The following is a 25,040-nucleotide window of genomic DNA, read 5'->3' on the forward strand; positions in this document are numbered from 1 at the left end:
GCCCGCCTCTCTCTGCCCCCCCCCCCCCGCCCCTCAGCCGGCCCGCCTCTCTCTGCCCCCCCCCCCCGCCCCTCAGCCGGCCCGCCTCTCTCTGCCCCCCCCCCCCCCGCCCCTCAGCCGGCCCGCCTCTCTCTGCCCCCCCCCCCCGCCCCTCAGCCGGCCCGCCTCTCTCTGCCCCCCCCCCCCGCCCCTCAGCCGGCCCGCCTCTCTCTGCCCCCCCCCCCCGCCCCTCAGCCGGCCCGCCTCTCTCTGCCCCCCCCCCCCCGCCCCTCAGCCGGCCCGCCTCTCTCTGCCCCCCCCCCCCCGCCCCTCAGCCGGCCCGCCTCTCTCTGCCCCCCCCCCCCGCACCTCAGCCGGCCCGCCTCTCTCTGCCCCCCCCCCCCCGCCCCTCAGCCGGCCCGCCTCTCTCTGCCCCCCCCCCCCGCACCTCAGCCGGCCCGCCTCTCTCTGCCCCCCCCCGCACCTCAGCCGGCCCGCCTCTCTCTGCCCCCCCACGGGACGATGGAAGGGTGCGACGGGGCGGCAGACCCCTGGCAGGCAGAGGCTTCACCACGCCCACAGCGCAGGCGCAGGCGGCTCCCCCGGGCGCGTGCTGATGACGAATGCGGAAGGACACGTCACTGCTCGCGGAGCGGCTGGGCGCTGGGGGCTGAGGTACCGCGGGGCGGGGGGTGCGGGCTGCTCGCCGCCGGGGGATGGGCCCACAGGGGCGGTGAGGGAGAGGCAGCAGGGCCTAGTGGGCAGAGCCCGGGATTGGGCTCTGCCCCGGGCTAGTCACGGTCCCGCCCGCGTGCCTCAGTTTCCCCATCTGTGGCGCCGCGAGACTGGCCCTTGGCAGCGGGTCTGGGGCGACGCGAGCTGGGCAGCCTGGCTCGGGGCGAGGCGGGGGGAGCTGGGGCCCCCTATTGCTGAGCGAAGAGCCCAAGTCCTGGGAGGTGGCTGGGCTGCCCGGGGTCCCTGGCCAGGCCCCCGCTCCGGAGCAGGCAGCCTAAAGAAGTGTGGTGCCTGGGAGCCTGTTCAACAGCCAGAGCTGGATCATGCTCCCCTGCCCCCAGGCGCTCGCTCCATCCCAGCCTTGCCTGCCCTTAGCTGAAGGAGAATCGCTCAGGAACCGAGCTGCAAGAAAGTAAAGGATTTCCAGGGAGTTCAGCAAGTGGTCACAGACTCGATCAACGGACCAAGCTTACGTGTTCAGTGTCAGTTTAGCGCTGGTGACAGGTTCTGCCTCTACAGTAGCGGTCCCCAACGCGGTGCCCGCGGGCGCCATGGCGCCTGCCGGGACATTTATATGTGCCTGCCTAGTGACCAGGGCCAGCCTGAGCCATTCTTGTGCCCCAGGCGTGTGGCACATGCGTGGTGCCACCCCGGCCTGGCAGCCCCAAAAGGTTGGGGACCACTGCTCTACAGTCATCTAAGCAGAAGTTCTCTTTTTCTGCAGAGCAGATATTGCATGAGCTGCTACAGGGCAGGTTCTTAGCTCCTACCAATGTATGTTGCCCCTAAATCGGAGCAAGCATTTCCGTGGGTGAAAGGGGAGTGCAGTCTGCAAGACTGGTTAGCCCTTTTCTTCCCTGATGACCAAGTAATAACAACCATGGTGGTGGCTTTTGAAATGTGTGTGCTTATTCTCTGACAACTGTGCTGCGAGTCAAGGTGTCGTTTCACCCAGGCTGGTGACATCAATTTCTACTTGTGTTGCCAGTACTGGGTGGTAATAACTCCATATTTCATTCCTAAGTTATCCAGCTCTGGAGTAGCATGTTCTGCTTTTATAATTTGAGTGTAAGTAGTAAAAAAAAGCTCTGAGAAGGTGACTAACTGGAAAAGTAAACTTTAAAATGACTGTTCTTACTGCTCAGATAGATCCCCCTGATTCATTTGCCCCTTTTCTCAGTGTCCTCCCCAAAAAAAGAGACTGCTGCGAGTAAGGCCATGTCATGGATCAAGGAAGGAGAGCTGACCATCATAGAGAGATTTTGTGCCAACATTATAAAGGTAAGACATAAACTTCAGTGCTGCTGCTAACAATCAAGAATTTTCAAGATTGCAGCTCCGTATTAGTTAACTATCCATGAGACTGCTTTGTAAGAAAATGTCATTGTTCAGAAGCACATATTAATACTAGTACTGAGTGTACATTCCTAAATTGTATTCAGGGATGGAAAATTACATTGGCTTGAGTCTTGTAGATGAGCAGGGCTATAATTAATGCATGTCAGTAGCAAGCTGGGGTCCCTAGATTTCTAATATTTGAAGCCCTGGCTGATCAACAGATACATGAATCTTAAAATAAGGTCTCTAATTATCCTCTTGCCCGTTCTCTTATTTCATTTCTGACAGCAAGTATCATAACAATTGCTAGAGCTAGACATTATTTTACCATCTACAAGCAGATGGAAACCCTAGTTTTAAAGGGTATAACACATTCATGTCTGTCTAGCAGTTTGAGAAATAATGGCCGTTAAAATCATATGAGAATGGAAGAGGGTGTGGAAGGGATGCAAGATAATTAGACATTATATTTTAGATTCAGATAATTCCAGTTGTTTTATTAAAATATATTTATGTTGAATGTAATACATCCCAATAGTTTTAGAAAACTGTGTGTCTTCTGTACCTTCCGCAAGCAAGCCTCAAAACCTGTTCTGTTGCTGACATATGCATCTCTGTTTCCATGCTCAGACAGAGCTGTAGAGACCTAGTGAAATTAAGAGGAGGAAATATCAGCTGTAGGGGTGAAAAATCAGATTTTTTTCCCTCCATGTAAATGAGTCTGAAAGTCGCTTGAATGCTGACATAGGAGATGCTTACAATGTTGGCAGCATGGGGCTTGGAACACCTGCTGAGTCCTCACTGACACAAGATGCTAATCACTTTTCAGTGCTGTTCCAGGCTCTCTTGTATCCTAAATATGTTCAATTCTCAGCCACACAACAGGATAAGGCAGTGACAAAGGAAATTAATGGTGAGTGCTCCTGTCATAGTGCTTCAAATGGAAGCTAGGGTTACTAAAGAGTCGCATGTTTATCTAGTAGCTTGTGTTCTTCTATCTTTTTCTTGCTATTTTGTGTCCTCTCCATCCCCAAACTTTGCAGATGGATCCCATGCTACAGCAGGGGCGCTTCCAGGAGCATGGTAATTGAGGTGGGAATCCAAGTTGGTGGTTGGCTTTCGAGTCTGTTTAGTCTTTCTTCTTCTTGCCATCTAGGCAGGTCCGATGCCCAAGCATGTTGCATTCATCATGGATGGGAATCGCCGTTATGCTCAGAAGTGCCACGTGAAGAGGCAGCAGGGGCATTCAGAGGGCTTTGACAAACTGGCACAGGTGGGGGCAGTACCTTCTACACAGGTGCTTCTGCGTGATGGAGGTTAGGGTGTTGGATCCCTGGTTCCAGTTTTCGTCAGCATTTTCTTAGTGTAGGGACAGATGTCCCCTTTCTTAAGGGGGGTGGAATCTGGTACTTAGACCCTGGAGCTGCTGGGAGTCAGGATGCCCAGGTTCTCCTCACTGATCTACCGTTAACCTCGATGGTTTTGGGAAAGTTATTTAATCTCTTCCATTTACTCATCTGTAAAACAGGGAAATAATACCTCACTGAGGGTTAGTGTTTGTAAAGTACTTTGAGATCCTCTAGGGCCGTAGTCCCCAACCCGGTGCCCGCGGGCGCCATGGCACCTGCCGGGCCCTTTACATGCGCCTGCGGAGCAACCTGGGCTGGCCCCGCCCCCGGGCATGCAGCAGGTGCCAGCCCCGGGCGCATGGCCGGCCCCGGCCCCGGGTGCACTGCGCGTGCCCTTGCCGGCCCTGGCCCTGGCCCCACCCCCACGTGCGCCGCGCATGCCCTTGCCGGCCCCGGCCCTGCGGAACCTGGGCAGTCCCTGCCCGGGATCGCTGCACATGCCGCTGCCGGCCTCGGGCGTGGCGCATGGTTGGCCCCGCCCCAAGTCACGTGGCCTGTGCGTGGCCCCGCCCCCGTACGCACAAAAGTGAGCGGCCCTGCCCCCAGGCGCCCGGCAGCCCCAAAAGGTTGGGGACCACTGCTCTAGGGAAAGGTTCCAATGTACAGTCTGGTAGATATGGCACTATCCTGAACAAAGCTTACTGAATTGAGTCTCAGACCTTGGGGGTCCATTAGATCACGTAGGCAAGTGCTTGTCGTATTGGGAGATTGTATATAACTTCTCTGGGAGGAGAGGTAAGCTAATGTAATTCCTTCAGTTATTGGCCTTTTGAAGTAACCCCTAGAGAGGTTGATATATACTAGTTCAAACTGTATTCTGCAGAATACAGGAAGCACCGTGAGTAACTTATAATTGTGGGCTGTCTCTGAGGAGGGAGAAAAGCAGGCCCGTTTAGGCAGTCTGTCTGTTTTACTGGGAATAACACAGCGAAGGAAGAGAACAGTTCAGCCTGGAAATCCCAGTCAGGAACTTTGCAAGATCCAGGCTGTGGACACTTTTATATGAGTAACAAGAATATCCAGAGTTGATGGAATTTTTTTGTATGGAGGGTCTTTAAAAGGATCAAGAAGGGTTATGAAACCACATGAGTTAGGTTTATGCCAATCTCTATTAGAGACATAGGCGCCAACTCATGAGTGCTCTGGGGCTGGAGGGAGGGAAGGGAAACATAGAGGGGAAAAAAGTTGATTGGCAGAGCCACCAAGCAGCAATTTGGCAGTTGGGGGAGGAGAGAGAGCGCTGAGTGGCCCAGGGCTTCAGGGAGGGGGCAGAGTGAGGGCAGGGCCTTGGAAGAGGGGATGGAGCAGGGGGGGAGTGATGGGTTGGGCCTGGGGAATGGGAGGAATGCGGGTGGGGCCTTAGGGTAAAGGGAGGATGGAGCACCCTGGGGAAAAGAAAAACTCAGCACCTATGACTGGGGTGAGGAGAAGACTCACGGAGAGTGGGCTATCCCGCATCTGCATAGTGAAGTATCTGGTACTGGGCACTGTTGGAGAGGATGCTGGACTAGATGGCCCTATAGTCTGACCCGTTCTGGTAATTCCGATGTTCCTAAATGCTCCCGATGTTTTTACTGGCTGTTCTCGGAACACATTGTAACCTAGCCTGTAGGAGACCCTACAGCAGTGGTAGGCAACTTGTGGCCCATCAAGGTTCTATATGTGGCCCACAAGGCCTCTCATTACCATTGCCCACAAGCAAGGTTGCCTGATTCTGCAACATTTTTTCCCTACTGGTGTCACTAGCGTGGCATGCATGGAAAGCAAGGGCAGGTGAAGTGAGGCATATGCTGATTGCACACAGTTTCAGCTGTGAGAGCTGTGTGCTCCCTCTGAGACCAACAAAAACGCTACCATGGTTGTCGGCCCACCTAGCAAATTCTTGGTTACAGCAATCTTGCGGTCCACTGAAATGAAGGAGGGCCACTCAGCATCCTTAGTTGCCCATCCTGCTGCCTGACAGTCACACTGAGCATTTTAATTCAAGATCTGATTATTTTCTAGCATCTTTTGAGGTGCACCTGGAATCCTTATAAGACTGGGACCATTGTAGACTCTTTTTTTCCTCCCAGTCATTGTTAGAATAATTATGAACTGCAAGAAAGTTCACTCACTTGCTGAAATGGGATGCTCTGAATGTGTGATTCTCAGCCAGGGAGGGGTACATGTACCTTTTGGGGTTCACAAGGTGCTTCCAGTACATACACCAACTCTGGATATTTGTCTAGCTTTACAACAGGCTCCATAAAAAGCACTATTGAAGTTAGTACAAACTAACATTTCATACAGACAATGGCTTGTTTATACTGCCCTATATACTATACACTGAAATGCATGTACAATATTCATATTCCAATTGATTTATAATTAGATGGTAAAAATGAGACCCTGACAATTGTTCAGTCATAGTGCGCTGTGACATGTTTGTATTTTTATGTCTGATTTTTATGAACAAGTTGTCTTTAAGGGAGGTGAAACTTGAGGTACCCAAGGCAAATCAGACTCCTGAAAGAGGAACTGTTGTCTGGAAAGGTTAAGAGTCACTGCTCTGAGTGACCAAATTTTTCCTCTTGCAGACTCTGCGGTGGTGCTTGAATCTGGATATCCGGGAGGTCACTGTCTATGCATTTAGCATTGAGAACTTTAAACGCTCCAAGGAAGAGGTCGATGGGCTGATGGAGCTGGCCAGGCAAAAATTTAGCCGCTTGCTGGAAGAACAGTAAGATCCTCTCAAGCCCATACCGAGAGGACTACATAAATGTGGGGTCAGGGGAGAACAGCAGGAAGGGATGGAAAGTGATGTAGCAACGTGTTAATCTACATTAATTCAATGAAAGCAGCGATATGTATTTCTAGGTGGAGATCTGGATCCAGTGTGAGTTTAGATGAGCACAGAAAGGCATTTTAATGGTTCAACAACTTGGCACATTTGTTTGTCTGCCTCCACCATGGGACAAAAACCCAAAAGCCAGAGCGTTCATTGAGACTGGAAGTACTGTTGGGACAGGGTGTGAACACTGGGGGTGGGGTCGTGTAGCTCAGTATTTGGGTGACTTGGTAGAGAGGTCCTTAGAGTAATGCTGTAGGTCAGACTGAGAGAGCCCCGGTTTGCACTAGATGGGGCTTGAACCAGTGTTGTCATTCTCCTCTCAGGAGCTGGCACTAGAATACAAAAATGGTTGTTGGTTTCAGGATAGAGCTACTAGGATAGTGTCTTTTCTGTCCAAAATAATTATATAGTGAGCGTGTTTCCTGCTGTTGTTTTTCCGTTGTTGATGCACTAGTCTTCCAGTTGGGCTGATATGTGACTAGCTACTACTCATTCTAGTTACCTGCCATCCTCCTTTTAACTTCTGCTTAATAACATGCAGGAAAATAATCACTTGCATACAAGTCTTTCATGTGACGAATTTCGTAGTCTCAAAGCATGGCAAACAGATGACCTACGATCCTTGTCTTGGTTCTTTCTTGTACAACTACTCAACTATTTCTGTGTCAGGAATCTGTAGGCTGCTCTTGTTTTTAAATTTCTTTTGAGGAAATGGCTAGAGCTCTAGAGATGGTCAGATTCAGGCCACCTGTAAGTAAATTCCATACTCCTATCCTCCTGCCAGTTGCATCAGGTCTTAATTTTGCATGTCATGTCACAACCCTCTTCTTCTGTAATAGAGTTAGGAGCGCCAGGTGTAATTTTCAGGCAACAGGTAGGACTCTGCCAAATTCATGGCCGTGAAAAGGCATCACATGAGAAATATGGTTTTTTGTGTACTCTTATCCTGTAACAGTGTTTCTCAAATGGGAGGCCCTGACCCAAAGGGAAGTTAAAAGGAGCATAGTTTTGCCACCTTGACTTCTGCCCTGCCTTCGGACCTGGCGTCCACAGGGCAGCAGCAGTGCAGAAGTAAGGGTGGCATGGTATGAGGGGGCATCACAGGCTGTACCAAAATACCCCGTGCTGGTTTAAAATACAGACCCATGCTTTGTTACCACACTCTGAAATTTAAGATTTAAATCCCTGGAACTGAAATTCAAAATGACATTTGTGAAAATGGGCTGTGGATTGGTCGGGCTTTGGCATGCCTGCTGATCAGAGCCCATCCCTGCTGCTCTGTGCAGAGAGAATCTGAAGAAGCATGGTGTGTGTATCCGTGTCCTGGGGGACCTGCCTCTTCTGCCACTGGATATTCAAGAATTGATTGCCCAGGCTGTGCTGGCCACCAGGAACTACAACAAGTGAGTAGCACACGACAGCGTATCCAGCCAGCACCCTTGGAAGCGAAAGTTCAACAGACATTGCATGTCGTCCCTTGCTGCTTTTTTCCCCGTAAACATGCATCAGTGTTCTAGCTAACTCTTCTGTCTGTGACCCCCTGATTGCTTCTTGAGTTAGTTTCATTCATACCTTTCAGATGTTTTCTGAATGTCTGCTTTGCATACACATCAAGACATGAAATCAGCAACGCGGTGAGAGAGATGGCCTGGGGTGTGGAACAAGGACTACTTGAACCCAGGTAACTTGTGTCTTGCTCTAACGACTCTAGTCTGCCCGCGTGCTTCTCGCAGATTCTGGGGTTACTGTGCAGTCTTTCATGGGTGAAACAACCAGGCATGTAAAATCCTGTTTAATTAGCTAACCAATTAAACATATAGTTTAATCCTGAATAAAGAGGGGGCGAGCGGGAGACTGCCCCCCCTGCCCACTGCTGGGCTGCAATGCCTCCCTTCCCCCCACCCGCAGGCAAGGAGCTGCTCCAGCTTTACTGGTTAACTAGTTAAACCTTCACATCCCTAGACACAATAAGAGCCCTTGCTTTAAGATCCAGTCAGTCTCTGGTGTCAGCATCAGGACATGGCATGAAATAAAGTAACAGAGTTCACTCTTGGAGGGAAAGCAAAATTGATCACAAGACTCCCATGTGGAATGGTCTATGTATGTTGTTAAAAAATTCCGGGGAGGTGGGTTTACAAGGTCTTTCCGCAGCTCGTTTCTCTGCCACTCCTAACCATACGTGAGGGCGCTATGAGCTGCTCTTTTAAAGGGTGCTGGGTATGATCCCAAAAGTGGTCCATAGAGTGCTTGTCAGTGGCTCTCAGAGCCGACTGGTCATGTGATTCTTGCTTTGCCTCATTTCCAGCTGCTGGATTGCATAAAAAAGCAATGAAAATTACATCAAATACTTGAATATTAGAGACAGATGCTTTGCCCTTTTCCATCTCCTTTGTGCCATGGGCCCTCGCTCTTTTGTAAAGGGATCCCCCTGCACGGAGGAGTCCCAGCATCTGTGGAGTTGGCACAGCCAGCATTTACATTGCCTTCTCCACAATTTCCTGGCTCACAGGTCACTTGTGCTGTGAAGTGACAAGGCTGATGCCTTCCCCTAGGTGTTCTGCAGATTGCTGTGCAATGTCCAGTCTTTCGGACTTGAGCAGTGTCCTTGTCTAACCCTGGATTTTAGATAATCCCTCCATGCTACAAGAACGGACATGTAGGAGACCACGTTACCACCCAGCTCTCTCAAACTGGTTCCCTCAAGCTTCCATATTTGTAGTGTTGGGGACCTTAACTGTGTTTCTTAATGAAACTAAAGGTTTAGATACACCTTGGCAGGAACTCTGAGGTTTCACCTACGCTGCAAATTTGAACTATGTTGTAACAAGTCTAGGGAGCAAACATGTGGTAACCTGTAGGGCAGATAGCTACACAACTTCTATTTTTGTCCCAATATGCCCATAAATGTCATTTTAAAGAGCCAGGAGCGCTACAGTGCCTTGGCTTGGTAGGTGGCGGAGTCATTCAGTTAATGTATTGTAAGAACGGGATGATTCCTTGCAAACGTCACCCGATACTTTGTCATATTTTCCCTACTGGTCCTCAGGCCTTCATTGATTCCTATCAGACTGGTTTATAGTGACTGAAAATTACTATATGAAGGCCTTTTTTGGTGGCCTTAGGTAACATGGTGCTAAGTATGGTACAAGAGAAACAGTGAGATGGAGGGTCTCAATTCCGTTCCAGTTTGTATTAGGGATGTAAGCAACTAGTCGACTATCCAACAAGCAATGCTTATCAGATAGTTGACTTGATAGTCGCTCCTTCCCCTCGCCCTCCCTGCGGCCTCTATCAGAGGCAGCAAGTTGGGGAGGAGAAGGAGCCGGTACTGTGAGGAACCGGTAAAGCCTGTCCCTCCTCCCCCCCCCCCCCCCCCCCCCCCCCCCCCCCCCCCCCAAGCACTGTCCCTGCAAGGAGCAGGGGAGGCAGAGGCACAGCAGGAAACGGCGCGAGTGGTGCTGCTTCAGTGCCCCACTCCCAACAGCTCCCGCTGTGGGTACAAGAGCCCTGCGAGGTTCTTGTACATTTCAAAAGCAGAAGTGCCGCAGGGAGCACAGGGCGAGCAGCAACTCAAGCAGTCCCCGCTCACCCTGTGTGCTCTGCAACCCCCCCCCCCCCTTTGCTGCCTCTATGAGAGGCAGCAAGGGTGGGGGACAGGAACTGGTGCTGGGGAAGCCAGCTTAAAAACTGTTTCCCCCCCCAGCATCATCTTCAGGATGCCACCTCCCCCCCCCCGCTGCCTCAGCCCCTATCCGCAGGGGTCCTAGCAGGGAGCTGGGGCCCCCCCCCCGCAAACAGGGGCTGTTGCCGCTAAGCAACCCCTATTCATGGCAGCCAGCCCTGACACCAGCCTGAGCCTCTGCCTGCAACCAGCGCTAGCCACCACGAACAGGAGCTGCTCTGTCACCAGCCCCTGTTCACGTGGTTAGGCCTGGCCACAGACGGGGCTGCTGCCTGAGCAGCTCCTGCTTGCAGCTAGCCCTGGCCGTCGCGAACAATGGTGCTGAACTCAGCGTGAGCTGGAACCGAGCAGTCCTGGCTCACGCTGATCGCAGCAGCTCTGCATTTGAAATGTAGTGAGAGCCCAGCAGCTCTTACTACATTTAACATGCAGAGCTGCAACGAGCCAGGATTGCTCAGTGCCAGCTCGAATCGGCTCCTCTGGAGCTGCCCTGCTGCGGCTCTGCAGAGGAGCTTATCAACTAATCGTGTTGTCAGTACACATTGTATCAACTCTGTGATTAGCCAGATAATTGCATTTTAACATCCTTAGTTTGCATGGCATGAAAGATGCCTTGACAGTTCGCTTCTTTGCTGGCAGTCGCAGTTGTGAGGCCACATAACAAATGGATCCTAGACACTGAACCCCCTTCTTCAGGCTGGAGAGTTGATGGTCAGGAGAAGCGAAGGACTTGCACTGCCACTGTCGCTGCTGTAGATCTCTTCAGTCTCTGGTATTCTCTGTCAGCACGTTTTCTAAACCCCACTCGATAGGGCCAGAACACCAAGCTCATGCCTTTGTAGGAACCCTGATTTCATGGTGTCACCACTCTCAGGTTGTGAAAGTGATCTTATTAATGGGATGTCTATGTGTGTCTCTCTCTCTCAGTGATGTGTCCGAGTCATTGCTTGATAAATGCCTCTACACCAACAACTCCCCCAACCCAGACCTCCTGATACGGACCTCCGGAGAGGTCCGGCTTAGTGACTTCTTGCTGTGGCAGGTAAAAGCTGTCGTGTCCTGAAAATATTTTGTGTTTGCATAACAGGCTGTAGTTGTTCAGGAGGGCGGTCAGGATTTGCTGCCGAAGTGTCCTCAGGGTCTCCGGTTCCGTGGATGATGAGAACCAGAAGGCTGCTTGCGAGTGCGCTCAGTCATGTGGGCCGTGTTGACTTGTGCACTTAGTCTCCACAGCAGACCTCAAGAGAGCCCCCACAGAAAACAAACCAGATAAGGATCGAAGGTGCCAGGCCAGGTTTATTGTTAAGCGAAGTACAGTCGTAGTTGTCATTGACTCTACTGAACCACTACGCATATGTACTTGCCACAATGGAATGACTCAGTCAGTGGGAAATTTCCACTGCCCCCTAGGTCATACAAAACTGTCCCCCCAAGACACCACCTTAGATACAGGTACAACAAATCACACCTCACTGCTGACGTTGTCAGGTTACCACCCTCTAACGCTACTTAGATACCACCCATCACCCTGTGCCTCGTGATTTGATTAGATCATCTCTATCCATCATGCTGTCATTTTAGACCCTTTCCTGAACCTGAGTCTGTATCTGTAAGGAGTGGGTTCCAAGGTCTTTTCTAATGAGCAGGTGGTACCATGTGCTTTCCGCTTATGACCAGTACCAATTATTGTTCTGCACCTGGGCCTATTACCAATTAGTGTTTTGCACACTCGTCCCTGTTTGTGCCAAGTTCTGTGAGCTGGGGCCTGCCTCTTGCTCACAGCTTAGCTGTGCTTTATGTTCACCATGTTTTGTCCATTGTTAGCTAGGCCTCAGACCAGGCCTGTGCTGCACTGGCTTATGTTTTAGTCCTTCATCTACTACATAGGCCTTTCTTCTGTCCAGGAGTCAGCTGAAGTGAGAGAACCTCTTCAGAAACCAGTCATGCCTTGGTACCAGCAACTTCCTTAAGTCCCAATATGCCAGCGTTTTACCATCTCTCCTGACTTTGTGATGCTTAAAATACACTCCAGTGCAACACACTGGAGATCTTGATTGTCCTGAGTATATCTGAAATAAGAAATACCAGTCTAGTTCAGAAGTCGATGAATAGTCTGATCCATACCTTCCTTGTTCATTCACTCACGTCAGTCCTAGTTTTAGATGACCTGAGGCTGGGATCTAACCAATCTGGCAACTAACATTCAGGATTGGTTCTGGGTCCGGTTCTATTCAATATTTTCTTCAACGCTTTAGATAATGGCATAGAGAATACACTTAGAACGTTTGTGGATACCAAGTTGTGAGGGGTTGCTTTAGAGCCAGGGGTGGGGAACCTATGGTATGTGGACCAGGTCCGGCTCCTGGCGAGGGTTGGAGTTTTCCCACAGTGAGGCGAGCCAGCACTTGTGCTCCATTCCTGTGGCAAGTTTCTGAGACTCTGCGTGACCACTAGCTCACCCTGCTGACAGGGGAAGCCCCGAGCTTGTTGGGAGCCAGACCAGTGAGTTGTGGGCTTTTTTTTCCTGCTTCTCATGTGTGTGTGGCCTCTGACTGATTTTGTGGTCAGTGGCTGCGAACCAAAAAAAAAAAAGGGTTCCCTGCCCCTGCTTTAGAGGAGAGGATGATAATTCAAAATGATGTGGACAAATTGGAGAAATGGTCTGAGGTAAAAAGGATGCAGTTCAATAAGGACAAATGCAAAGTACTCCACTTAGGGAGGAACAATCCGTTTCACACATACACAATGGGAAGTGACTGTGTAGGAAGGAGCACTGCAGAAAGGGATCGAAGGGTTATAGTGAGCCGTAAGCTAAATGAGACAACAGTGTAACAGAAACCTCAAAAAAAGTAAACCTCGTTTTGGGGATGCATTGACAGGAGTGTTGTGAGCAAGGCACTCTGCTGCTTAGGCCTCACCTGGAATATTGTGTCCAGTTCTGGGCACCACATTTCATGAAAGATGTTGAGAAATTGGAGAAAGTCCGGAGAAGAGCAACAAAAGTGATAAAAGATCTAGAGAATATGACCTATGAGAGAAGACTGAAAGAATTAGGTTTGTTCAGTCTGGAAAAGAGAAGACTGAGGGGGGCATAACAGTTTTCAAGTACCTAAAAGTACCTATCCATAAAACTGAGGAACCACCTGATCAGCATCCTGTACAGCAAACAGGAAAACATCAAAAAAGAGCTCTCCAATCTGGAGTCTCTCATAAAACACCAACCTTCTGCACAAATGGACTTTACTAAAACAAGACAGGAGATCTACATTACACACTTCACTTCTCTACAGAGGAAAAAGGACTGTAAGCTGTCTAAAATCCTACCTGCCACATGGGGCCACAACAATGGTACCCCTAACTCACCCAGCAATATCGTCAATCTCTCCAACTACACACTCAGCTCGGCAGAAGAATCTGTTCTATCTCGGGGACTCTCTTTTTGCCCCGCCACCCCCACTAACATGATACAGTTCTGCGGTGATCTGGAAGCCTACTTTCGCCGTCTCCGTCTCAAGGAATACTTCCAACACGACACTGAACAGTGCACTGACACACAGATACCTTCCCACCAACAGCACAAGAAGAAGAACTCCACATGGACTCCTCCTGAGGGCCGAAATGGCAGTCTGGACCTCTACATAGAATGCTTCCGCCGACGTGCACAGGCAGAAATTGTGGAAAAACAGCATCGCTTGCCTGGTAACCTCAGTCGCGCAGAACGCAATGCCATCCACAGCCTCCGGAACAACTCTGACATTATAATCAAAGAGGCTGACAAAGGAGGTGCTGTTGTCATCATGAACAGGCCTGACTACCTAAAGGAGGCTGCCAGACAACTCTCCAATACCAAATTCTACAGGCCACTTTCCTCAGATCCCACTAAGGAATATACTAAGAAACTGCACCATCTGCTCAGGACACTCCCTAAACAAACACAGGAACAAATCGACACACCTTTAGAGCCCCGACCAGGGTTGTTCTATCTATTACCCAAGATCCACAAACCTGGTAATCCCGGACGCCCCATCATCTCGGGCATTGGCACTCTTACTGAAGGACTGTCTGGCTATGTGGACTCTCTGCTCAGACCCTACGCCACCAGCACTCCCAGTTACCTTCGTGACACTACGGATTTCCTGAGAAAACTACAATGCATAGGTGATCTTCCAGAAAACACCATCCTAGCCACCATGGATGTAGAGGCTCTCTACACAAACATCCCACATGCAGATGGAGTACAAGCTGTCAGGAACAGTATTCCTGATGATGCCACAGCACAACTGGTGGCTGAACTCTGTGAATTTATCCTCACACACAACTATTTCAGATTTGGTGACAACATATACCTCCAGACCAGTGGCACTGCTATGGGCACCCGCATGGCCCCACAATACGCCAACATTTTTATGGCTGACCTGGAACAACGCTTCCTCAGCTCTCGTCCACTTACACCCCTTCTCTACCTACGCTACATCGATGACATCTTCATCATCTGGACCCATGGGAAGGAGACTCTGGAAGAATTTCACCATGATTTCAACAGCTTCCACCCCACCATCAACCTCAGCATGGACCAATCTACACGGGAGGTCCATTTCCTGGACACCACGATACAAATAAGTGACGGTCATATCAATACCACCCTATACCGAAAACTTACCGACCGCTATACTTACCTGCATGCCTCCAGTTTCCATCCCGGACACACCACACGATCCATTGTTTACAGCCAAGCACTGAGGTACAACCGCATATGCTCCAATCCCTCAGACAGAGACCTACACCTACAAGACCTTCAACAAGCATTCTGTAAACTGCGATACCCACACGAGGAAGTGAGGAGACAGATTGACAGAGCCAGACGTGTACCCAGAAGCCTCCTGCTACGGGACAAGCCCAAGAAAGAAACCAACAGAACACCACTGGCCATCACCTATAGTCCCCAGCTAAAACCTCTCCAACGCATCATTAGTGATCTTCAGCCCATCCTGGACAATGATCCCTCGCTCTCACAGGCCTTGGGAGGTAGGCCGGTCCTTGCCCACAGACAACCCGCCAACCTGAAGCATATTCTCACCAGCAACTACACACCGCACCATAATAACTCGAACTCAGGAACCAATCCTTGCAACAAACCTCGGTGCCAACTCTGCCCACATATATACACCAGCAACACCATCACAGGACCTAACCAGATCAGCCATACTGTCACTGGTACATTCTCCTGCACATCCACCAACGTAATATATGCCATCATGTGCCAACAATGCCCCACTGCTATATACATCGGCCAAACAGGACAGTCCCTACGTAAAAGAATCAATGGACACAAATCTGATATTAGGAATGGCAACATACAAAAACCTGTAGGGGAACACTTCAATCTTCCTGGACACACAATTGCAGATCTAAAAGTAGCCATCCTGCAGCAAAAAAACTTCAGGACCAGACTTCAAAGAGAAACTGCTGAGCTACAGTTCATCTTTAAGTTTGACACAATCAACTCTGGATTAAACAAAGACTGTGAATGGCTTGCTAACTACAAAAGCAGCTTCTATTCTCTTGGAATTCACACCTCCAGATCAGCTGCTAGAAGTGGGCCTCATCCTCCTTGATTGGATCCACCTGGTCATCTCCAGCCTGATCCTGGCCTGCATATTTATTCCTGCCTCTGGGAATTTCCACTACATGCATCTGACGAAGTGGGTCTTTGCCCACGAAAGCTTATGCTCCTACACTTCAGTTAGTCTATAAGGTGCCACAGGACTCCTCGTCGCAAGTACCTAAAAGGTTGTTACAAGGAGGAGGGAGTAAAATTATTCTTGATTTCTACTGATAGGACAAGACTCAATGGGATTAAACTGTAGTAAGGGAGGTTTAGGTTGGAAATTAGGAAAAACTTCCTAACTGTCAGGATGGTTAAACAGGGTGGTTAAGGAATAAATTGCCTGGGGAGGCTGTGGAATTGCCATCATTGGAGAGTTTTAAGAGCAGGTTAGATAGACACTTGTAAGGGATGGTCTAGAATAGATGGTGCTTGGTCCTGCCCTAAGTGCAGGGGACTGGACTTGACCTTTCCAGATTCATTCCAGTCCTCAGATTCTATATACCTTTGGGATGTGATGGAAGGAATGTGTGATGCACATCTGCTCTTGCTGTGAATGCTCAGAGGAAAAGCTTTAAAAGGACATGATTGATTTACATTCATAAATAGTAAAAAACTAGTTTTACATTTATGAATTGTATTCAGCTTTGATTACCAACATTCAATAAGTTCCTTGTTTTATTTTTCTATTTCTTACATACTGGAGCACTGTTATAAAGTTTGGGCTGAAACAAATGAAGCAGCACGTTGGAATCAAAGTATTTCTTAGTTACATTGAAGGGAGGGGGGTGGAACTTGGTTCCTAAACTACCTGCTGCATTCAAACACCACTGAGCATGTGTCAATTACTTGTTCTACAAATGACAGGTTTGCAGATGTTCTCGAATCGGAGTTGAGACTTGCTTCTAAATTGTTCTGCCTCTTTCCAGAAGTTTGGGATACACGTGTACTCTGGGCAGATATGAACATAAGTGAATGCTGCTCTTGCTACTTTCATTCACTGTCTTACCAAAGAGGCAAAGGATTGTCCTTCACATAGAGCCTGAGCCAATTTGACAGTGGGAAATATTCATTCCTATAAAACTTATTATAAATAGACACTTGAAAGGACACTTTCAGGTTTAAAATCTTAAATTTAGTGTCTTTTGTAAATCTGGTATCTTTTACCAGCACGTTTTCCAAAACAGCAGTTTCTAATAGTATTAGTGGTGGAGGTTCTTGCTAGATGAATTCTTGCTTCTTCTCACATTGTGGTCATGTGATGTAGACATACAACAAACTGGCAAAACAGAAGGGCACAACAGCTGTCACCCAAACATACATGTCTCGCATACTTCTGGGCCATGTGTCTGCACAGGTAAAAATGAGATTTTGTTCAACTTCTTGTCTACACCGGAGAATGAGAGGGAGTGGCCAAGAAATGGTTCAGATGTTCCGGAGAAGTTACGAAATGGGTGTGAGGGTTGTGTGCTCTGCAGTGGTGATGCTGGAGTTGTGTCCTGTACCCTGTAATAGCCTCAAGGCAAGAATTATTCTAGTGTTAACTTGAAATGTTGAAATCTTAATTGTTATGTTTCTGTGCAACAAAAGGAGAATGTAACATTCTTAAGATGTATTATCATGTTTTAAAATCTTCTGAACTGTACAGATGTTAACAAGCAGAGCCCCGTGCTTTGGGGGGGCCCTGCGGCAGCTTCTCCAACTGTCCTATGGACAGGACCAGGCTGCCCTGCACCAGGTCCCCTAGTAATCGCTGCATTGCATAGCTTGGGGGAGAGTGCTTCGGGGAAGGAGTGTAGTAGGGGTTGGAGAGGGCGGACCAGGGGCAGTAAGGGGCTTGGGAGGTATGGGGTGAAGCAGGGCCTGGAAATTGCCCCAGACCCTGCTCCCCCCTAGGGACAGCCCTGTTAACAAGTCCTTGCAAGGTAAGCATTAGCCACATTTTGCAGAAACCCTTGCAGAAGAATTAACCCTTTAGAAGGCACTGATGATAAAAGCAAGAGTTGACAGGAAAGACCCTAACTCTCAGGCCTATGGGATAACCATTACGCCACGTATCTCAAATATAGTGTTCGGTTACCTCTCTGGTCCAGGATTCCTTGTCCACGGATGTTGCTGGACCAAAGAGCCCTGGCAACTGGGAGCAGGGGCAGAAGGGCTGGCAGCTGAGAGGGGAGCTGGGGCTGGCAGCCTGGAGGGGTTGGCATTGACCTCTTCTGGTCTGGCAAACTCCTCCTTTTGGGACCGGTCAGGTCTGGAGTGTGCCAGACCAGGCGGTCCAACTGCAGTTGCACTTATGACTGATGTTAACACTCTGATCCAGTCTGCATGTTGTGTGAAGGATGGAAGACCCTTGCAGTCCCAATAGCAGAAACCAGCAGGTGAAAATAGAGTGCTGAGCTGACTCTATATTTCGTGGCTGTTGTGGTTTTAAGTTAAACCCTCTTCCTCCAGAGGGTATGTTCTTCCCTCTCAAGGATGATTGTTGCTTAATTCTTAATTCTTAATTCTTAATGCCTGTTCCTGTTAAAATTTCACACAGCCAACCAAATACATCAGTCTGTGGTGTAATTCTTGGAATACTGTATCTAGACAGCCTTGTGTACACATGCAGGCAGGACCTGATGAATTCTAAGAGAACCCCTGGCTGGGAAGCTCTGGCATAGCTTGTGACACAGCCACTTCTTGATGACTTGCATCCCTTGCTTATTACATTCTTGGTGATCTTATTTTCTGCAGACCTCCCACTCATGCCTGGTGTTTCAGTCTGTGCTGTGGCCAGAATATTCCTTCTGGAACTTGTGTGAGGCTGTCCTTCGGTTCCAGGTGAACCACAGCGATTTACAGGTAAGAGCACAAAGAGGAAGAGCCCAAGTTAGACGATACTGTCTACACAGAACAGTAATGTGCTGGAAGCTAGGAGAGCATGTGTGTAAAGTAGACAGTAAGGATTAGAAACATTGAAATTAACCATGTTATGGTTAGCCAGACACTGTTTCAACAGCCGCATACAACAGTGTGGGATGTAGTGGGATGAGTACAGTGATACACCAAATCAGCACTTGTCTGGTGGCTGGGGTGGCTTCTGAGGAATGTTTCATGCAGCAATTTCTAGCTTTTTATAGTCATGATGACATAGAGCGGGGATCGGCAACGGATGGCACGTGAACCCATTTTGAGTTGCATGCGGCCCATCTGGTGGGGCTGCATGGCCAGCAGCTTCCCTGTGTGCTGCAGCTGGAGCCAGGTCGCAGTAAGGCTGTCCCTGTGGCAGCCTCACCACAGCCCCAATTCCTGCTCCACGGCAGTCACACAGCCTGACCGGCAGGGCTGCATGGCCAGCAGCTGCTTCGGGGTCCAAGGCTGCTCCGGGGGGTGGCCAGGCCATGTGGCGGAATGGGGCTGTTCCAGGGGAACAGGAAGGAGGAAGCCGCAGGAAGGAGGGGAGCTCGCTCTGGGGCACGAGTGAGGGTGAGTGCTGCCCGGGCTGTGGCCTGAGGGGAGAGGAAAACATGTGGGGGTCCTCCTGCCCCAAAGCCACCTTGGCCCCGGACGCCTGGGTTCCTGGCAGGAAGGCGAGGGCACTGTGGACCCTGCCTCCATCAGAATTGGACACCAGGGAGTCACCCACCCGCCCACCTCTGCCTTGCCCATTTCCCTGAACCCCACCCAGCCCCAACCAGTGCTGGCAATCCAGCACTGTGCCCCCTGCAAGATTGGAGCCGGCACCGGCTTCCTGTGGGGGTAACCTCAAGACTCCGTGCCACATCCAGCTTCCAGGGAAGCATGTGCATGCTATTCCTCCCCTCCCCACAGGAAAAGCCGGAGCAGAGCCTTGGGCAGGAGACCAAGTGGGGCACCCGGTGGAGAGAGCCCTCCCAAGAGAGCAGTGCAGCCCAGGGCAGGAGGGTTAAATCTTGGCACGCCACTTCAGAGAGGTTGCCAACCCCTAGCGCACAGAATCTGAGTTGATGCTGAACTGGCCTGATTCAATACTGTTTGCCTGAGTTTGCAGATAAAAAACAGCTCTGACAACTAGGGACGAGCTCTGTTCACCTTGTGAGGGTGGTCATCTGAATCTTAATGACATTGCAATACCGTTAACTCATTATCTAATGCCGATTTTAACAGAAATATGCAGCAAATTTGGGATTCTGAGCAGCGCTTACATACCACAACTTCCTCCAGTAATGAGAATTTGAAAAAAAAACAAACCAAAATGCCTCAGCTTGTCATTGATCATGTAATTTGGGTTATATCTGTCATGAAAAATGTAAACAAATTCTCCTAATCTCACTGGATTGCTTTAATGCCTTATTTATTTTCATGATAGCCCACCATGTTTGAAAGGGGCAAACCCCAACTTCGAGGTATTAACATGTAAGCTCCCCACTCCCTGGGAATGTTCTTATCCTGTCCCTTTCAAATATGCAGATTGTTGAAAATATAAAATTTAATATTTTTTACTGCAATTCTATTCGTTTGAATGATCTCTGCTTTCAATTTGGTTTTCTTCTTTACCTAGATTGATTTAACTAAGTATGGGTTATTAAAACAGCCAAGAGTGAAACTGACTGTGGGTAGCTGTCATAAATAGTTTCAATGATGTTAGCACTCACACATACTGAGTTTATCCCATGGCAACCAGAAATTAGTTGCGAATGTTTCTGTGGTTAGAGATCTTCGCCAAAACTTGTGTGAATTTCCTTGTTTTTGGCTTTACTTGGTTGTATTCCTATATATTACGAACTAACATGGTTAACTACAAGCTACTCGATTTAAAATTAGTTACTGCGCTAGACCACATTTTAAGGGAATTCAGTATTTTTCCATTACCAGCACTGTCGCTCATATTCTTGTTTAAGAAGAGCTGCTATTGCCTTAATTAATCGAATAACCAAGATTACTTGGGGCACCCTTAATCTTTGGAGGCTCGTTGCTACATGAAAATGCAGTTAGATTTCCAGGCCTGGATACTGAGAGTTGTACATGCTCTTGGCTGAGCATTCAGGCTTTGTGGGAGCAGTGCACACAGTGTTTTAATGATTTACCGGTCAGGATGCTTTCACCATGTCATTAATCAAATGTAGACTACTTGGTCAGTCATTTTGCTAAGTGGGGAAGGAAAAAATAAATAGTAAACGAAGCAAGGATTTCACACTACTGCAGCTCTTTTGAGTGATGTTGATCAGAATCACTGAGATCTGAGTGTCACTGCTTTAAAAGAACTGCAGAAACTTAGGAAGTTGCTGGGCTGAGGGCGCAGGCAAAAAGTCCCATCCAAGGCCCAGGAAGGTCTGTATAAGTGTGCAATAAATTATGGTGTGAAAGAAGAGTGTCTGTAAAGATGTGGGGGTTTTGGTGGTTTGACTTCTGCTAGATGAGAGTGTATTTTATCGGCTGGGGAGGTTTGTTTTGTCAGGACAGTTTTTGGAGACAGAGGGAGCACAGAAGTGCTAGTACAGTTGAGGGTTTGACAGCTAGCAAAGGAACATGTCAAAGGCGTGCCTCACCATGTCATCTGCTGTTTACAGTGTAGAGTGCACAGCCTAAAGGCAGGGGCCTTCCAATTGCAGATGATGCATCTTCAGGCTTTAGAACATCCCATTAATTGCTCTGCAGAAGGTCCACAGTTCAGTAGAAAGACTGGGAACTGGTTCATTGTACTTGTGTGTAGTAGTGCGGCAACTGTAGTAAGTGAGGAGGGGGTAGTAGAAATGATAAAGGAGTGATTAATCCAATTCACTTCCCTTAAAATCAAAATATCAGGTTCTTCCTGGTAAATGGATACCACATCTCTCTCTCTCCAGAGGCAGAAATCCTATGTGGAAGCGTTCAGTTATCTGTGCATGTCTTACAGGCAACACTATGCTTGTGGAACATACCTCACCTGAATGGTTCATCCAAACACATGAGGAGAGTTACCTCACACGTTACTAACTGGAAGAGTTATCCTGGCATCTAAAATCTCATGTATGGACTTTCTCACTGGAGTGGGCTGGGGCTACCGTTTGTCTTGTGGTTTACTTGAAAGGATAGCACTGTCTTTGTATCTTTGCCATTTCGTTGTCACCACCCCAAAGTTAGAATCATTTTTTGAGGAAAGCTTATTTTCTATTAAGTTTTGGGGAGACTTTTTTCTAAATCCAAGCTCAAGGATTTCCCTATAGTTTCTCCAGTCAATCCAACTGATACCTAACGATATAGGAGATTCACATAGGGCCTATTTTTGGTTTAATCTACAAATTGATAGTTAAATTGAGCAGAGACTAATTTTTGCTGCAGCCATTTCTGCCATGTGTCAGCACCGCAGAAAGAGGAAGGAGCTGAAAGGGCCAATAAAGTACTAATACTCTTGCTTTTCACTTCAGAAAGCCAGAGATTTGCACATGAAGGAAAGGAAGCGGCAACAGCTGGAAAGTGACCAGGCTTATGTAACAAATAAACTGCAACAGGAAGGGTCTGCATGCCATGGAGATTCTCAGCGCCGATGGACACTCTTGCAGAAATGCACTGCCCTGCGGGAAGAGAGAATTCAGGGCTTTCTTCAGGCTTTGGAGAACAAAAGAATGGACTTCCTCGAAAGATTGTGTACAGTGTCTGCATGACCTGGGTAGGCCTTGTGAGAGTGAATATCAACAGTGTTAGAAATAACACAACTGCTTGGACAGAGGAATTCACTGTGTGTGGGTTTCCACACTGGTGATGCAGAATTGGTACAAGATTTTATATTCCCAGGGCACTATCCAAAGGGCGGACGCTGGGTATTATGAGGCTTTTTAGTTCTGTAAATGCCACTGAAGAAGATAATGTCTCAGGATGGTCTTGCCTCCCACCACTAAAAATGGAGAAGGGAATACAGTGTCCCTTCTCTTATTTCTGCTGCCTGACACTTTGCATCTCTGGGAACTTTTGTAATAAGCAGTTGATGAGAATTAACTTCCAGTGTGGTCACCTCATGAGTCAGCTGAGGCAAAGCAACCCAGTTCTCCTTAAATCTGCCCTGGACCCTGTGCTTGCTGTCATTTCAATGAGATTTGTTTATTCATAGTAACATGGGTAATCAACTCTTCCAAAGAAGCATGCTATTGCCATTCAGTGTGGAAAGAATTGTTTATGGTGGAGACATATTATGAGCTGTGGAAAAAATATTCTTCATAAATCATTTTCCTGTAGATTTTTCCCCCCTACTTTGCCCTCCCTGCCTATTTGTTCCAGGTTTTCATGCATCTGCTGGTGGCTCTCAAAGAGCTGTAGCAAAATAGACTGTCAGCCATGCTGTCTAGAGGAAGAACTTTACTAGCCCGTAACATCTTTTACTTGCTTGCCCTCTCTATAGTATTGAAGACAGGAAGGGCACGTGTCTCTCTTTTGAGGGGGTGTGGAGAAAAAAATAGCTGTGAATCAAATAACTTGTTAAAAAGAACTCATCTGAGACAGGGAGAGAACTTGGCTAAAGCCAGCTAGGTTTTACACCTAAATGAGTGTAAAACTCAACCTGTGTGCGCAGCTTCCCATTCTGCTTTGGAATATGGGGAGGGCCTTAGCTTAAGGATTCTGGGATGTATCCTTGAGGATACATGGGGACTATGACCAATATGTGTTTCCTACTCAGTAGGGTTTAAAGATGACATGTAGACTAGAGGTTCTTAACAGGGATGGTTTGTGTGGCTGTGGAGTAATATGATGATGGAAAAGATTGATTTGCAATGTACTCCCTGTTTTGAATTCTCTATTGGCAAGGAGATGGACTAGCTTACCTTCTAGGTTATTTCATCTATGATTTATGTGCTTTTGTATGGTCAGAAGCAACTGAAAATGTCTCCAACATGTTTGAGGTACACTGAAATACAACACAGCTTTTGCTGTTTTTTTAAAGTATTCCTTTTACCTCACAATTAAAAAAATACAGATTTAAAAGACTTAAGTGCTGCAAACAACACTCTGAGAGTGATTGTGAAGAGATTAATTAAAATGTCAAACTGTGAATAAAGCATTTCAACAAAACATTTTTTAAAAAGATGATCATTTAAAACTATAAAGAGCTGCTGCTTTAAGGTTTAATGAAGATTATGTCTAGGTCAAATGTAATGTTCCTTTACCAGTGTGCTACTCCCCCCTTTATTCCTATTCAGATGCAGTGAATTAGCAGATTTTTTTTCTGGTTTATTCTGTTTGGATGATGGGCTGGAATCCTGAGACATTGTCTAAATCAGTGTTTCTCAAACTGTGCTCCACCGCGAGACATCTCTAGGGGCTCCGCGAGGTTGACAAACTGTAAACATCCACAGGTACAACACATAAAATCAGTGGACCGCTGGGGCTCTGCATAAATTTTTACGCATGTAAAGGGCTCTGGAGCCCCAAAAGTTTGAGAACCGCTGGTCTAAATAAATTACTTTCCAGTGTATCCTCTTGTGTAAATAGCTAATGGTGCCCTCTTTCCCTCCTCCCCCAAATAATGCACTGTGAGATCTATAGATGATGGAGAGTCAATTTTATAGTGTTTATTTAACATTTCATTTAATCCTTTCTTTACATTCCAAGAGGTCCTCTGTGGAACTAATTCTTAAAACCTGATATCTCTTATCCTCAAGGAGCTGGTCAAATAAAATTGTATTTCCAGGTGTAAGATGGACCCAAGGACAGCCTAAACTGATGTGGCATTATGCTTTTTTTGGAAGAAAGGGTGGGAAAAGGGAGAGTCCAGTTTTTGTAACTTAGAATGGTGTAAAAGTGCTGAGGGACAGTGGATATAATATGGATAATCGCTGAAAAAGTTTTCTGGGACTGCTTGCTGTGTAAATGAAGAGCTGTATTACAACCCAAAAGGCTGTTGGGGTGCTATTCTTCTAGAGACAGTACAGCTAACGAGACAGGTTAAGCAATGTGAAAGTGTACCTAATAATCAAAGTGTAGCAAATGTACATGAAAAATACAGTAGGATCTCTTTAAATGTACCTTTCTGTGGAAAGAGGCAGATTTTACAAGTAATTTACAGTCAATTCACTCATACTTGCACCTTTTCAGTTGAATAGCCCTAATCTAATTTAAAAAAAAAAACTTAATATGTCTTACAGCACCTGAAAGACCAACACATGTAGCTGGTACCCACAAAAGCTCATGATACCCTCTATATGTTTGGTGGGTCTTTAAGGTGGTGCTAGACTATTTGTTGTTTTTTGGTTACCGACTAACTGGGCTACTCTCTGAAGCTAATTTTTCAAGGATTTTGAACTGCTAAAAGACTAGCTCTGCTAGTGCTGAGGCGATCTGGACTGGCGGGGGGGGGGGGTTCTCTGCTGTGCAGAGAAGCTTCCCCTCCGGGTCTGTTATCAGCCACCTGTTGATGTTCGCGGTGGCCAGCGCCCCGCTTGTCCGAAGTCCCTCGGTCGGGCTCCCTGCGGCCATGGCGCGGGTCTCTCGGGCTGGGCGGTGTCCGGGGGGGGCGGGGAGTCCCTC

At 48.0% G+C, this 25,040-nt stretch overlaps 1 protein-coding gene across 2 annotated transcripts; it reads left to right on the forward strand.

The window, feature by feature from the left end:
- Positions 1-534: 534 nt before the first annotated feature.
- On the forward strand, positions 535-23,988 carry DHDDS (dehydrodolichyl diphosphate synthase subunit). 2 transcript variants are annotated; one of them, XM_075908999.1, is made up of 9 exons: positions 535-654; positions 1,895-1,995; positions 3,209-3,325; positions 6,038-6,180; positions 7,578-7,694; positions 7,871-7,972; positions 10,901-11,015; positions 18,318-18,425; positions 21,950-23,988. In XM_075908999.1, the coding sequence occupies exons 2-9, from the start codon at positions 1,933-1,935 to the stop codon at positions 22,184-22,186; spliced, it is 1,002 nt and encodes a 333-aa protein (XP_075765114.1). In that variant the 5' UTR covers positions 535-654; positions 1,895-1,932; the 3' UTR covers positions 22,187-23,988. The 2 variants fall into 2 exon arrangements, with proteins under 2 accessions (XP_075765114.1, XP_006139211.1); XM_006139149.4 differs by lacking the exon at positions 535-654 and adding an exon at positions 682-1,782.
- Positions 23,989-25,040: the final 1,052 nt, after the last annotated feature.

Source organism: Pelodiscus sinensis, chromosome 25 (assembly GCF_049634645.1).
Source record: "Pelodiscus sinensis isolate JC-2024 chromosome 25, ASM4963464v1, whole genome shotgun sequence".
Lineage (NCBI taxonomy): Eukaryota > Metazoa > Chordata > Testudines > Trionychidae > Pelodiscus > Pelodiscus sinensis.

Bases quoted from the DNA above. Each gene is read 5' to 3' on its own strand.
- DHDDS (XM_075908999.1), top strand. From the start codon at position 1,933: ATGTCATGGATCAAGGAAGGAGAGCTGACCATCATAGAGAGATTTTGT. The intron at 6,181-7,577 runs GTAAGATCCTCT...TGCTCTGTGCAG, and splicing joins AGCCGCTTGCTGGAAGAACA to AGAGAATCTGAAGAAGCATG. The intron at 18,426-21,949 runs GTAAGAGCACAA...TTTTCACTTCAG, and splicing joins TGAACCACAGCGATTTACAG to AAAGCCAGAGATTTGCACAT.